Here is a 14,764-nt window from a genome sequence, read left to right as displayed (position 1 = left end):
GAAGGAACAAGTACACATACATTGCCCTGTGTTCTTTCTTTCTACACAAGAGAACAAAAGTTCATGCTTTCTGTTTTCATGATGGCCTCTCAATGTGGCTTGTTTAGTGTGTGCCTTCCTTCCTTCTCTGCTTCTGTCTGTTTTTTTGTTTTTTGTTGTTTTTTGTTTTTTTTCCCAGAGCTTTTTTGGCCCAGTGGACCTTCTGAGAGAACATGTCAGCCAGCTTTTTGTCAAGTGCTGGTATGGTGGGTGCAGTGTCAAATGTAAGAATGAGTATGAACAGATTCTTCAGAGCCAAGGCAGGAGACCTGAATTGGTGCAGAGCCTGCTGCCTGATTTGCAACACCTTCATCAGGCAGCTGCAAACCCCGTGCTTGTAGGGCTTCTGTTTTATAAGTAGTAAATCAGATTTTTAAGTGAAACCACATGCATTTTAAATGCTGGCAACAGATAATGAATTTGTAAAATGTGCTCAGGCCAGATAAAGTATTCCTCCTGGCTGGGATCCAAGGACCGTCTGTTTGCAACCTCTGATCTAAAGTACCTTTGTGTTTCTTTTTGCATCATTTATTTCAGATCTTCTAAGGACCGTCCCAAGAACCAGAGCAGATGTGTGTGACGACATTCACAGCGATAGTAGGTACTCACTTAGTGGATCCATAACTCACTCTCGAGACACTGGGAGAGAAGGCCTTAGAGGTGAAGTCTTTCCAGGACCATCCTTCAGATCAAGCAATCCCTCTATAAGTGAGGACAATTATTTTCGCAAAGAATGTGGCCGGGATCTGGAATTTTCCCACCCTGACTCCCGAGACCAGGTCTTTGGCCATCGGAAATTGGGACATTTTCGTTCTCAGGACTGGAAGTTTGCACTCCGTGGTTCGTGGGAACAGGACTTTGGCCACCCAGTTTCTCAAGAATCCTCTTGGTCACAGGAGTATAGCTTTGGTCCGTCAACATTACTTGGGGGCTTTGCCTCCTCCAGGCTGATTGAGAAAGAATGTCTGGAGAAGGAGAGTCGAGATTATGACATCGACCATCCAGGGGAGGCAGACTCTTTGCTCAGGGGCAGTGGCCGAGGTCTCAAAATTGTTGACCAGGAGGGTGCCCTCCTAGGGAAGGGGGATACTCAGGGCCTGCTCATGCCAAAAGTAGGGGCTGGGAAACGTGTCACACTGAGAAGTGTGAGCACAAAAAAAGTACCCACTATAAATCGTGTGACCCCCAAAACTCAGGGCACTAATCAAATCCAGAAAACCACCCCAAGTCCTGATGTGACTCTCGGGACAAACCCAGGGACAGAAGATATACAGTTCCCCACTCAGAAGATCCCTTTAGGTCTCAATCTGAAGGATGTTCGGCTTTCCAGGAGGAAGATGAGCTTTGACCCCATAGATAAGTCTGATGTTTTTTCAAGATTTGGAATAGAAATAATCAAGTGGGCAGGATTCCACACCATAAAAGATGATGTTAAATTTTCCCAGCTTTTCCAGACTCTCTTTGAGCTTGAAACTGAAACCTGTGCTAAAATGCTGGCCTCATTCAAATGCTCTTTAAAACCAGAGCACAGAGATTTTTGCTTTTTTACTATCAAATTTTTAAAGCACTCTGCTTTGAAAACACCCAGAGTTGATAACGAGTTTTTAAACATGCTTTTAGACAAAGGTGCTGTAAAGACCAAAAATTGCTTTTTTGAAATCATAAAGCCTTTTGACAAGTACATCATGAGGCTTCAAGACCGGCTCCTGAAGAGTGTCACGCCCTTGCTCATGGCCTGTAATGCTTATGAGCTGAGTGTCAAAATGAAGACCCTTAGCAACCCCTTGGACTTGGCTGTTGCCCTAGAGACCACAAATTCCCTTTGTCGGAAGTCTTTGGCCCTTTTGGGACAGACCTTCTCCTTGGCCTCTTCTTTCCGGCAAGAGAAGATCTTAGAAGCTGTTGGCCTCCAAGATATTGCTCCTTCTCCTGCTGCATTTCCAAACTTTGAAGACTCCACTCTGTTTGGGAGAGAGTATATTGACCACCTGAAGGCCTGGCTTGTCAGCAGTGGGTGTCCACTCCAGGTCAAGAAGGCTGAACCTGAGCCGCTTCATGAGGAGGAGAAAATGGTTCCTTCTCTGAAACCCAAAATTCAGCCAAAGGCTTCAAGTGTTCTGAGTGATGGTAAGAAAAGCAGTGAAAGTTTCTATTCATTGTGGTTTGTTTTTCATGTCCTCTTGCAATGTCTCTTATTCTCAGATTTTTACATGGAATTTGTTTAGCCAATTGGAAACAAATTAGAACTTTAGTAGAAAGTTGGCATTGGTTAGTGTACCATTCATTGTGCAAACATGTAGCGGGAATCTTCTGTCTAACCATAGAAGTCCTTAGACATTTTGGGTTGCAGATGCCTTTAGGAATCTGACAAGTAGCTGTGGCCCTTGTTAGGAAAAATGTGTATGAATTTGCATACAATTTGTCTGCATTTCTGGGGGATTGTACCCTCCTGCAGTCAAGGTTAAGAAGCCCTCTTCCAACAGTCCTCTAGGTATTACTTGAAAGAAGAATGAATTCCAAGCACTTTTTTGAGGGATCTCTAGGTTCATGAAAGAAGAAATCTCAATTCCCAGCTGTAGGAGTAAGAGAGCCCATGCTGAACTATGTAGAGGCCAAGCAGGGTTCAGACATCAGTCCAGATACTGGAGGCACCTTTCCACCTGCTCTCTTCAGGTTGGCTGCAGATGACTTAGGTACATCTGGTAACCTGCAGTTAACATGTTGGTTTACTGAGGCAATAGGAAAGAGATGAATGGCTACCTGGTTTTCTTTTCCCCTTCCCTAAACTAGCCCAGGTGGATGCTCTTACAGCCCAGAATCCCAGAGGCCATGAACCTGTGTACTGGCCATGTGACCAGTGATGAAGACTTTGCCCTCATTACCTCGTTATGTGGGTTTCAGTTTCCATTCCCCATTAAGCAGGGATATTTCATTTGTCCCTGAATCTTTTGACTCCTGTGCACTTTGTAGAGCCCTGGCTATGCCAGTCACTAGTTAGGTCACTCATGGATGGGCAGCCACACTTTACTCTTGGAGAGGGAGCCTTCCAGCAATGGGATTTCTCCTCCTTACATGTACCTCTCTCCAGCATGGTAGAGGGAAAGTCGCTTCAGCAGCCATACTGGAATGGTTGATGGAGGAAGAAAAAGTCAGCCACAACCTGAAGGCACTCATCACCCTTCCCCTTTCCCAGGATTGTCACACAGGCTTTTCTCTGTGCTTCACAGCACCTGTTACAGGCATGATCCTCAGTCACCTCATGTAAATGATATCACCTTTCCCTTGATGTTGGATTCCCACTTCTGAAGTCAGCAAGAGCTGGGTTCCCATGTAATTGGTGTCCTTAGCTCTCATCTGGACAGCATGAGCACCCATGTTACATGGATACTGACCTGCGCTACTTCTGTTACTGTTAGACTTGCTGGGATAGCATCTTTGGTTGATTTTCTATTATTAGTAGTATTTAATTTTTTTTTTAAATCCTTCCTTAAAAGAGAGATTCTCAGGGGCCTCATTGGTGGCCTAGGGGTTAAGTCTTAGTGCTATCACCTCTGGCCTGAGTTCGATCCCCAGCCAGGGAGCTAACCCACATATGGCACAGACCTCTCCCGTCTCGCCCGTCACTCTTCTCACTCTTCAGTAAATCTGCCTGTTTTGCTCCCCACTCTGTCTCTGGTGGATCCTCTCACCCACTGCACCTCTGGCCTACACCCCAGTTCTTCTATGTAAAAAATAAAATATTTTTTAAAAAAAGATTTCTCGGCAGAATATTGCTGGGATCCACTTCACAGCCCTAGCTTATGGTCATCTTCTCTAGAGACAGTTGCAGCAATTCATAGATTTCATTATCTTTCAAAGTTTCTTGACTTTGAACCTCTTATACTTTTGTAAAATTACATAAAATTAGCAGTACTATAAGATGAGAGTAACCAGCAACCAAAAAAGAATACAGTTTGCCAGGGAAATACTTGCAGTAATATGACTACTGAAAGATCAACTTGTCCTGTGTAAAGTGCTTACACTGATGCTTCAAGTAAACTCACAGCTACCATGTGGGCACAGGTAGAGACAGGACTGGGCAGGTATTCCACAGAACAACTGGAAAACCTCTCTAGGTCTGAGTGAATTTTACTGAATGAGTGAACAAACAGACTGTCGCAAATATCAGGAGACTATAAACGGTCTTAGTATTTGAGAATACAGATGTTTTTCTGTGTTGCTGGTGACATTGTCAATTACATGTCATATAGGAGAAAATTCACACTTTGAAAAGCATTTTTATACATTCAACAAATAATTGCCACAAACACATACCCTGTGATCCCTGACTTTTTTAATTAGGAAATTTTTCTTTTTTTAAAGACTTATTTATTCATGCATATAAGAGCTGGGGTGTAGGCCAGGGGTGTGGGGAATAAGAGAATTCACCAGAGACAGAATGGGGAGCAGAACAGGCAGATCTACTGAAATGCGCTGCTGAGCGGAGCAGCGGGCAAGACAGGAGAGGTCTGCTGTGCCATGTGGGTTAGCTTCCTGGCCGGGGATCAAACTCCTGCCGCAGTAGCTGCGGATTGCTTATTAGTGCTGACGCTCAACCCTTTATGCCATCAGGGAGGCCCAATTAGGGAATTTTTCTTTGTAAATATGTTTTGTGATAATAAAGTCATTCATATTTATTTTTTATAAATAAAGCAAAAGTAAGTAAAATCCCAGATAAGTTTACCACTCATATGTAACTTGTTAGAAGTCTGGTATATTTCCTTCAAGTCTTTTCTGTGTCCATATGTATATATGTATGTATGTGTGTATGTGTGTGTCTTTTCTTCCCTCCTTCATTTGAGGAATCATGACCTTGATACAATTTTTACATGTTTTGAATCTATGTACATTTTATGTCTTTGTATTTTCCTTTAGTATTGTTTGCATTCAAGTTGAGTGGTATGAAAAGTGGTACCATTTCCTTCCATAGAAGATGTACATTCATTGCCCTGTACTGTCATTGTGACTCTCCCCACAGTAGTTATGTTACAGCCTTTGGGAGGGCATTTTGCATATTAGTTTCTAGAGTGTCACACATTGCCTTCCTCTTTTCAATGCTGGTCTATCAGGAATGAAGGTTTCAGTAGCGGGTGCCAGCTTAGGCTCCATCCTAGGCCCTGACTATCTTGGTCTTCCTCAGCCTCATGTGGCCATGCTTGTTTCTCAGAAAACCCTTTCTTGTGTGTTGCAGCAGTCCCCCAGCGTGCAGATCACAAGGTGGTAGACACCATCGACCAGTTGGTCTCACGTGTCGTCGGAGGCAGCCTGTCTCCCAAAGAGAGAGCTCTCCTCAAGGAGGACCCTGCTTATTGGTAGGTCTTTCTGTCCCGCCTTTGGATCCCTTTAGTAGAGCACGTGGCTTTTGTTAAGATTTATTTTTATTTATGCACACAAGAAATGGGGTCTAGACCAGAGGTGCAGGGGGTAAGAGGATTCACCAGAGACACAGTGGGGAGCAGAACAGGCAGATCCACTGAAATACATTGTTGAGGGGCGTAGCAGGCAAGACAGGAGAGGTCTGCTGCGCCATGTGGGTTATTTCCCTGGCCGGGGATGAACTCAAGCTGTAGTGGCTGGCTATAGCTTGATCATGCTGAGACTTAACCCCTTTCACCACCGCACCATCAGGGAGGCCCCCGCGCCACCAGGGAGGTCCCCCGCATATGGCATTTTTGTGTAACTGACTCTGGTAGTATGGAGCGCATGAGGGTGAATAGCAGTGAACAGCTAGTAGGCAGAGCATGAGGGTGAGTTAGAGTCACATGGGTTCCAGCCCCAGCCAGCCCTACTATAGACCTGCCATGAGCCTTTCATGCAGCTCAAAGCTTCTTGTGCTGCTGTGCTGACTTAAGGATGCAGTGAGGAGTATATGCAAAAAGCCCTGTCCCAGCAGCTATTTTTCATCTACTTGCTACTGTTTGTTCAACTGTCTTTCCTTTTGCCTTAGTGCCTCTTCACGTGAACAGAACAACTTTAAAATTTTCATCAAAAATATAGTACTTTCTGGGCCTCCCCGGTGGCGCAGCGGTTGAGCGCTGGGTTGTGAAGCTGCCTGCAGCCTCTGCAGTGCCAGTTCGATCCCCGGCTGCTCCCCGGCCACCAGAGGAGGGTCCCACATGGCGCGCAGACCTCTCCTGCCGCCTGCTGCTCCCCTCAGCAGTGTACTTCGGTCCTTCTGCCTGCTCTGCTCCCCGCTCTGACTCTGGTGAATCCTCTCACCCTCCCGCACTTCTGACTGTACCCAGTGCTTGTATAAATAAATAAGTAAATCTAAAAAAAAAAAACAAAAAACGATAAAAACCATAAAAAAGTTTTAAAAAAAATATATAGTACTTTCTTATTAGAGAAAGTCAAGTCGGGGGAAGCCCTTTGTGTGTCTACTGACTGAAAGGAGAAAGCACCTTTTTTGGGTATTTGGTCCCTGTTTACCTACAGCTTTTTTGCTCACTTCATAAACATTAGTTTAGACAACTGTGTTAGCTAGCCTTGTGCTAGGTGGTCAGAATTTGTTTAGCTATTCTTTGTTGGACTTCTAGAATGGCTTTGATTATATGCTGTTTCAAGTTGCTTTAGCAGTATCACAATATGTCGCATTTTAGCATGTGTGTAGAATCGTGCCTAGGTTGCTGCAAATGGAGTATTTTTATTCCATGGTAACTTTTTTTTTTTTTATTATCAAAGTGGTATGTGTTGTGTGCTTTGTAAAGATGCAGTCACTCAACTGTCCCTCATTGTGTGGTGTTTTGTTATGGGTTTTTTTTCCCCACCTATCCTTCCCAATTCCTAGGCTTTAAATTTAGCATAATTGTGGGCCTCCCCTGGTGGTGCAGCGGTTGAGCGCTGGGTTGCGAGGCTGCCCGCAGCCTCTGCAGCACCAGTTCAATCCCTGGCTACCAGCGAGGGTCCCACAAAAAAAAAAAAAAAATTTAGCATAATTGTCCTTAGTACCAATGGATGCATCATACACATATGCCATATCTTAACATTGCCCCTTGGTAAGTTCTTAGATTCTCTTCAGTCTACCTACCTACAAATAATGTTACAATGAACAGTGTCATGCTTATATTTTTGTCCATATATAGGTACTTATATTCATGTACTTATGAGTGTAATATCTGGGAGTGAAATTGATGAGTTTAAGGGAGAGCTCCCTTTGGAGACCATTAGCCTGTGTCTGTGTTTCTCAACTGCAGTGTGACTGACATTTAGGATCATCTCTGTCAGGGAACCATCATAGGCATTGCAGCATTTTAGCCTCCACCCAGTGGATGCCAGGGGAATCCTGCAGCCCAGCTGTGATAGCCAGAATGCCTTTAGACACGGCACAGTATCCGCTGGGGCCATCTACCCTGGTGTTGTCATCAGGTTACCTTCCATGGGTTATGTCCCAGATGACATGCTTGCTGCCCATGACACATGGCATACAACACACATGCCATGTCCTCACCTGAGTGTTTTGACTTGAAGATAATTTCATAGCATGATGTCTTGCCTTGTATTCCCTTGTTAATTAACAAGATTACATGTCATCTCACAGAACATCTAGTTATATTTCATTTTTTTGAGTGCTCAGTTCTAATCATGTGTAGTCAACAGTATACCCATACCAAACTCAGTATTCTTGCTGTTGTAATTACTAAAGATGCTTTAAAGGCATGCATTTCCATGTAGCAGACCCAGAGCTTTGGAACTGTTCTTTGGAACCAGTGTGATTTAGCAGAAGAGGGTTGGAGATTGTTACGGTTTTAGTTTTACAGAATTTGTAAAGTCATCTGTTTTATTTTCAAGTATAGAATGAGTACACATGTAACTTAAAAGTTTAAAATCCCCTGGTAACCTAATTGTCCCAGCATCACTTGTTGAATGCTTTCTATTTAATAAACCCTTTTGCTTTCTGTGCACTTTGTACCATTCTGAGTGATTTACTGACTTGAGCACTAGCTGGCCAAATCCTCATAACAACCCTGTGAAGAATACATGTTGTCATCCTTATTTTGCAGATAGGAAACTTGAGGCTGGAAGAGGCCTCTTGCCTTAAAGATGCACAACTAGTAAGAGGCAGGGCTGTATTGGAGGGTGGAATTCGGGTAGTCTCAGATAGACAAATGAAAGCAGAGACCAAGCTTGGGACAGCTTCCAGGTGATTGATGGGTGACTGGCTGAAGGGAGAGAGCACCTGAGAGAACTGGGGTGTGCTCTGCCTGTGACCATTACATATGGGCCAGCAGGCTCATGACTGACCGCTGTGGTAGGCAGAGCCATAATAAGGGCGTGCAAATCAGAAATAAGCATTATGGGGCCTCCCCAGTGGCGCAGCGGTTGAGTGCTGGGCTGCGAAGCTGCCTCAGCCTCTGCAGCGCCTGTTTGATCCCCGGCCACCGGTGAGGGTCCCACATGGCGCGCAGACCTTTCCTGCTGCCCGCTGCTCCCCTCAGCAGTGTATTTCATCAGTCTGCCTGTTCTGCTCCCCTCTCTGGCTCTGGTGAATTCTCTCACCCTCCCACACTTCTGACTGTACCCAGTGCTTATATAAATAAATAAATAAATCTTAAAAAAAAAAAAAAAAAGAAGCATGGAATTATGGAAATTAAATAGTTGAGGAAAATCAATATAATGAGTGAGGCACTAAATTCAACAGACAGTTAACACCTGAGAAAATAGTTACTATAAGCAAAAGATTTAGTCTAAATAAGGTATGTATAATTAATAATCTTAGGTGGATAATAGTATATTATATCCATGAAACATATTATTGAAAAAAACTATTAATGTGCATATCATGGAAAAGAACTATTATTAAGGGTCTTGGAAATGAAAATTCTAATTGTTGAAATAAAAATATCAAAGGTTGACTACTGGAATAGACCTGGCTGGAGAACAGGTTAAGGAGTGAGACTTAGGGACCCATGAGATCCTTCAGAAGGGAAGGGGAGGGAGAAGTATGCCATAGAAACCATGATAAGAGATAGTGAGCCTGGGTTTGGGAGGTATGTTTGAATTCTTTTTTTTTTTTTTTTTAATTTTTTTTTTTTTTAATAGAGGCATGTTTTATTTATTTATTTTGTTTGTTTGTTTGTTTTGTTTATACATGCACTGGGTACAGTCAGAAGCGCGGGAGGGTGAGAGAATTCACCAGAGCCAGAGCGGGGAGCAGAGCAGGCAGAAGGACCGAAGTACACTGCTGAGGGGAGCAGCGGGCGGCAGGAGAGGTCTGCGCGCCATGTGGGATCCTCCACCGGTGGCCGGGGAGCAGCCGGGGATTGAACCGGCTCCTCAGAGGCCGCGGGCAGCTTCGCAACCCAGCGCTCAACCGCTGTGCCACCGGGGAGGCCCTGTTTGAATTCTTAGTCAAACTTCTTTATGTGGTTTGCCAAAGTAATTTATGGAACTAATCACAAAAAGCAAAGTGTTTCTGCCATAACTGGTTCCCATGCCAGTTCCACTCCTTGGAAGTATCACTTTTGTTCTTTATGCTGCCACTTACCTCTGTATCTCTGGGTGAGAAACCTGCATTCTCTTTCTTGATCTGTTGGCTTTATGCATCACTGTTGAAGCCCTATAGAGTAAGTGAGGATTTTATCCCTTTTCTTCCAGTTGTTTCTCAGAGGACCTCCTTCTTTCTAGGCCTCAGTGCATTTAATCGGTTCTTCCTAGTAGTTACCAAGTGAAAGGTTCAAACCTCAGAGGAGAACTGTGAGTTAGAGGATTTCCATTCTCTCTCCCTAGTGAAATCCAACAGAGATTTGCTATCACCCCCTCCTCAAGGACAGGGTTTGTTCATAGCTGAGTCCTGGGGACACAAGTGACTGCTGCTTTTCGCGCCAGGCTGCCTGCCTTATCTGGGGCCTTAAAGGGTTGTCAGACAGACACTGTACTTTCTACATTCTCTTCAATCTCTTGCAGAGCAACAAGCCTGTAGAATGGGCCCAGCAATGCTGACAGAACACATACGCTTTGTTGTCTGCCATCTTCTGTACTCTGTCTCAGCAGTGGTATTGCCCTGACCTGTGCTGGTCCTTGTTTCCAGGGACAGCCCACCAAGATCACATGTTTCTTTGCAGAAAAAGCAAGTGACTAGAATCCCTCTTGGTTTGTCAGCATAATTGTCCAAGTGCTCCAACATCTGAATAACTGATGCTTGGGGATCACTAAAATCCCAAATGATTTAAGTATTCAAGGTGGCAAGGGGAAAGAGGGAAGTGGACACTGAGACTCTCACCTCATTCAGAATGAGAATAGCTAGTGGATAACTCTGGATGTTGACAGAGAATAAGAGTTTAAATGTGTGTCAATTAGCCATTAAAGGCATAAAGATGGGATTTATAACTTCTGTTATAGAGGGGAAAAAAGCAAAACAGAAAATGTTTTCAACCCAATGAAAAGCCAAGAAAGGGGAAAAAATTCAAAAAGAAGGGCAAATAGGAAACAGGAGCACAACATCATGATACGTTTTCCTTGTTAATAATCCACACATATCTGTGGATGACATCTCCACTAGCTGAGAGAGGTTTAAAAGGACCAACTACACATCGGGAGCACACAAGGGGAAGTGACTTAGAAACTGCTGCCTGGACCAATAACCCAATTCCCTGGAAGCAGAAGGGTTGGAGTAAGCAGCTCCTGCCCCTCATTTAAGACAAGAACCCCCTGCCAACCCGCAGTCATTCTGTCTCTAAAGAAATTTTGCTTTTGCTTGTGCTAAAATAAACAAACAAATAAATAAAAGAACCTGCTGTTAGCTTCAATACAGGGAGTAGTAAACAAAAATGAAAATTACTTACCATGCAAATGCTACCAGAAAGAAAGGTGTGGATATAGTACTTCAAATAAGATGGAGAAAAGCATTGCAGGAGGTTACTGACAAGGGAGAGTCACCTTGAAGCCACATGGTTGGGAATGTTGTTGAACTATATAGTTGTGAACTATATAAATATACAAAACTTAGAAATGAATTAGTAGGCCTCCCTGATGGCGCAGGGGTTAAAGACAGTGCTGTCAGGCTGTAGCCAGCCACTGCAGCACGAGTTCAATACCTGACCGGCCAGGTTGCTGGCCCACGCGGTGTAGCAGACCTCTCTAGCCTCGCCCGCTGCTCCCCTCAGCAGTGTATTTCAGTCAGTCTGCCTGTTTTGCTCCCCACTCTCTCTCATCCTCTTCACCTCTGGCTACATCCCAGTTCTGGTCTGTATAAATAAAAAATCTTAAAAAAAAAAAAAAAAGGAAATGAATTAGTAAATCTTACCATGGTAGGAGAAGGGAATATATTTCTCTGAAATTAATAAATGCTGTTATGTCAGCAAGGGTGTAGAGGATTTAGAATACAGTGAACTGGCATAAACAGGGATGATATTTGAAGCATTTCCTTATAGTAAAAAGTACTTAAAACATAAGCCTCATGGGTCTTCCTAGTGGTGCAGCGAGTTGAGTGTAGTGCTGTGAAGCTGTCCGCAGCCTCCGCGGCATGGAGTCAATTCCCGGCCAGCCAGGGAGATTCTCACATGGTGCAGCAGACCTCTTCTGTCTCGCCCACTGCTCCCCTCTGCAGTGCTTTCGGTCTGTCTGTCTGTTCTGCTCCCCGCTCTGTCTCTGGTGAATCCTCCCATCCTCCCATGCCTCTAACCTGTACCCCAGCTATTGTATAAATAAAAATAAATAAATAAATAAAAATGTCTTAAAATAGATGTTTTTGCCTTTTAAAAAAACAAACAAACCTCACAACAACACAAGCAAGCCATCCCATTTGGGACAGGGGAATCCTTGCTTGTCAGGGTGTGATCTTGGAGGATGCTGCTATCAGCTCAGCAGAATGACTAGGATGGAATGCTTACACAACAGATTTCCCCAGCATTTTGCAGGAGCTTCATACAGCACTGCCCACCAGGAACCAGTCAGCCTTTGCTTAGCGTGATCTCCTGTCTTCTGGTTGGCTGGTCATTGGTGATTGGGAACCTTGTCATAATACATGAAGTCTTAATGTCAAATGATGTGAGCACCACAGAAATATTGCTTACTCATCAAATACTCATTCTCTATACAAACTGAAATTGAACATTCTCTCTGATGCGTGAGGTCATATCTGGGAAAGAAAAGTCATATGGACCACATGTAATACATGAGCACTGAGACCAGAACAGCCAAAGTAAAACCTGATTCTTTGAGCAAAGGGAAATTTTTGAGCAAAGGGAAATCAGAGACTTCAGCAGGAAGTAATAGCTAGAGAGCTGCAGACCCAGTGTAGCCTTAGCAAAGCTGAGGGACAGTGTGACTTTGAACACATTTACAGAAGTAGAATGAGTAGATGCTTTTGATCCATGAGACTCGAGGGAAATGGGGAGAAGTCCAGACTCCAGAAGGGTGGGGTAACGGGAGAAGGAAGGGGCTACTGGGGTAGAAAACAAAAAATGTGAAGACCCCTCCACACTCCTTTCCATCCATTCCTCAGAGTGAATGATTGCCCTCGCTTATATTTTTTTCACCACTGTAACAAAGTGGACATCCATGGATGTATGTATACCAAGCTGTTTCATACAGTCACGGTCTTCTATAACTGTATTCCCTGGCCATGTCACCGGCACCTTTTGACATCAGTATGTGTAACCCTGATTTCTTCTGTACTGTCTTCATGGTAACCCTGCATGTGGTTTCCCAGTAGTAGCGTGCTGCTCAGTTTAAAGGTCACTGAGCCCCCAGTCTCACTGGTCATTTGAAGGACTCACTCCCATTATAGGTAATCTAGTAGCAGCTAAGTGCCTCGTGGCATCAGGACTGTTGGTTTGTGTTGCAATACCAGCAGGGGTTGTGAGCTCTTCATGGCTGCTGGTGACAAAATAAAGAAGGAATTGATCAGTGTTCAGAGTTCCTGATTGCCCTGTGGTCACTATAGGCAGAATGGGGAACTGGGCCCTGCTCTGAGTCCTTATGGGATCTGTATGGATCCTCCAGGACAGCAGGGAGGTTGCCACTTAGAGTTTATAATAATGATGTGTGGTGGTGTTTTGACCAATGTCCTGCTGTCTTGTTTGTCATACAGGTTTCTGTCTGACGATAGTAGTCTGGAGTATAAATACTATAAGCTGAAACTGGCAGAAGTGCAACGGATGAGCCAAACCTTGCCAGGAGTGGATCAGAAGCCAGTGGTGGCAGAGTGTGCAGTCAGGGCCATGCTGTATGCCCGGGCAGTCCGGAGCCTCAAAAAGAGGCTCCTTCCAGGGCGCCGTCGGGGACTTCGCTTTCAAGGGTTCCGGGGCTGGAAGGGAAGGAGAGCAACTACTGGCACCCAGACCCTCCTCTCCTCAGGCACCAGATTGAGGCACCACAGCCGGCAGGCTTCAGGCTCCCTTCCGGGAAAGCCTCCCAAGCCAGACAGAAGTGGTATTGCCAAGAACTGCCTGCCAGACCCAGCTGGACCCTCTCCTCAGGATCCCAGCTCAGAAAGCTCAGCCCCATCACCCAAGCCAGTGGGAGTGGACACTTCAGAAGCCCCTCAGACCTCTTCTCCCTGCCCATCTGCTGATGGTGAGTGCTTATTCTTGTCTCCTTCTCTGGGCCCAGCCCCTACCCTCTCTCTCCAGTGGTCTCTGCAGAGGGAATTGCTTCTGCAAGCTGGGCAGGGCAGTGGGTAATACCCACAGAGATCTGGCTGGAACATGTTCAAAGGCGCTCTCCTCTTGCTTCCAATAGGGGACAGCCTGTGAATCCTGGTGTGCTCTTCCTGGTCCTGGAGGGAAGCTGTCTCAAGGTGCCTCCCTCGAGGTTCCACTGCTGGGCAGCAGGATGTGCTTGTGCTGTGCTTGGCACTCAAGTTCCTTGATCCATTTCTCATTCTAGTCCCTTTATGTTCCTTAGGGCTGCCCTCATCGCCTCCTGCCTCTTCTTTTCTGGGTATCTGTATTTCTGTTCTCAGGGTTAGCTCACCTATAGTTTTTCTCCTGAATTTATTAACTTAATTCTTCTGTTTTCCTGGCCATTTGACCTTCTCACTCTGACATAGGCCTGCCCCCACCCCCACCCCAACCACTTGGCACTAGGTGGGAATGTAAGAAGAGAATCCACACTACTGCTCTGTAATTCGCCATCCCAAGCTATGACTTAAGATAGGAGGCCTCTGTTTCTCTGAGTCTGCTTAGCCAGGCTAAGGCTGTACATGTATGTGCAGAGAGTAGCCAGTTGTCTGGACTGTGGGTTGAGGTAATGGAGGTGGCTGGGCCATGTGTCTGCCACTCCCTGGCAGCAGGCCTGAGTTTGCTTTCCTAATGGTTAGGATTAGGCCTCCAGGTGAGGCATGGGGGGTGTTGCAGGCCTCTGTTGGTAGGCCTCGTTCTACCACATTCTGTTAGTCAGTCCTGATTCAAGGCAAGAGAAAAGGGGGAATTTGATGTGAGAGAGCCCAGCAGACTTGCAGAGCCATGTGGCAAAGGGGGAGGACATAAAAGATTCTGTTTTCAGTCTCTACCCCACATTGTTCAAGTGGTAGCTAGGAACCAACGTGTGATCCGTGTTTTGTTTTACAGTTGATAAGAAGACGATGGAAACTGCAGAGAAACTGGCAAAATTTGTCGCTCAGGTGGGACCAGAGATTGAACAATTCAGCATAGAAAATAGTACCGACAACCCTGACCTGTGGTATGTGCCCATCATATCCTTTAAATTGGAGTGTGTTCATCTCATAAGACACACTCTTGACCTA

The 14,764-nt window shown here is 45.0% G+C and overlaps 1 protein-coding gene across 7 annotated transcripts in view; it reads left to right on the top strand.

The window, feature by feature from the left end:
• Positions 1–14,764, top strand: part of SUGP2 (SURP and G-patch domain containing 2) — a 29,148-nt gene that overhangs the window by 3,265 nt on the left and 11,119 nt on the right. For all 7 annotated transcript variants that reach the window (XM_037506218.2, XM_054693390.1, XM_037506214.2 and 4 more), the window contains exons 3-6: positions 577–2,166; positions 5,270–5,390; positions 13,109–13,593; positions 14,589–14,700. In XM_037506218.2, coding sequence (XP_037362115.1) covers positions 577–2,166; positions 5,270–5,390; positions 13,109–13,593; positions 14,589–14,700 — 2,308 coding nt within the window. The remainder of the gene's footprint in view (positions 1–576; positions 2,167–5,269; positions 5,391–13,108; positions 13,594–14,588; positions 14,701–14,764) is intronic.

The sequence above is a fragment of the Talpa occidentalis genome, unplaced genomic scaffold (assembly GCF_014898055.3).
Source record: "Talpa occidentalis isolate TD23 unplaced genomic scaffold, MPIMG_talOcc4v2.1 talOcc4.12, whole genome shotgun sequence".
Taxonomy (NCBI): Eukaryota; Metazoa; Chordata; class Mammalia; order Eulipotyphla; family Talpidae; genus Talpa; species Talpa occidentalis.
The sequence above is the reverse complement of the archived record's forward strand: the minus strand, read 5'-3'. Positions and strand labels throughout refer to the sequence as shown.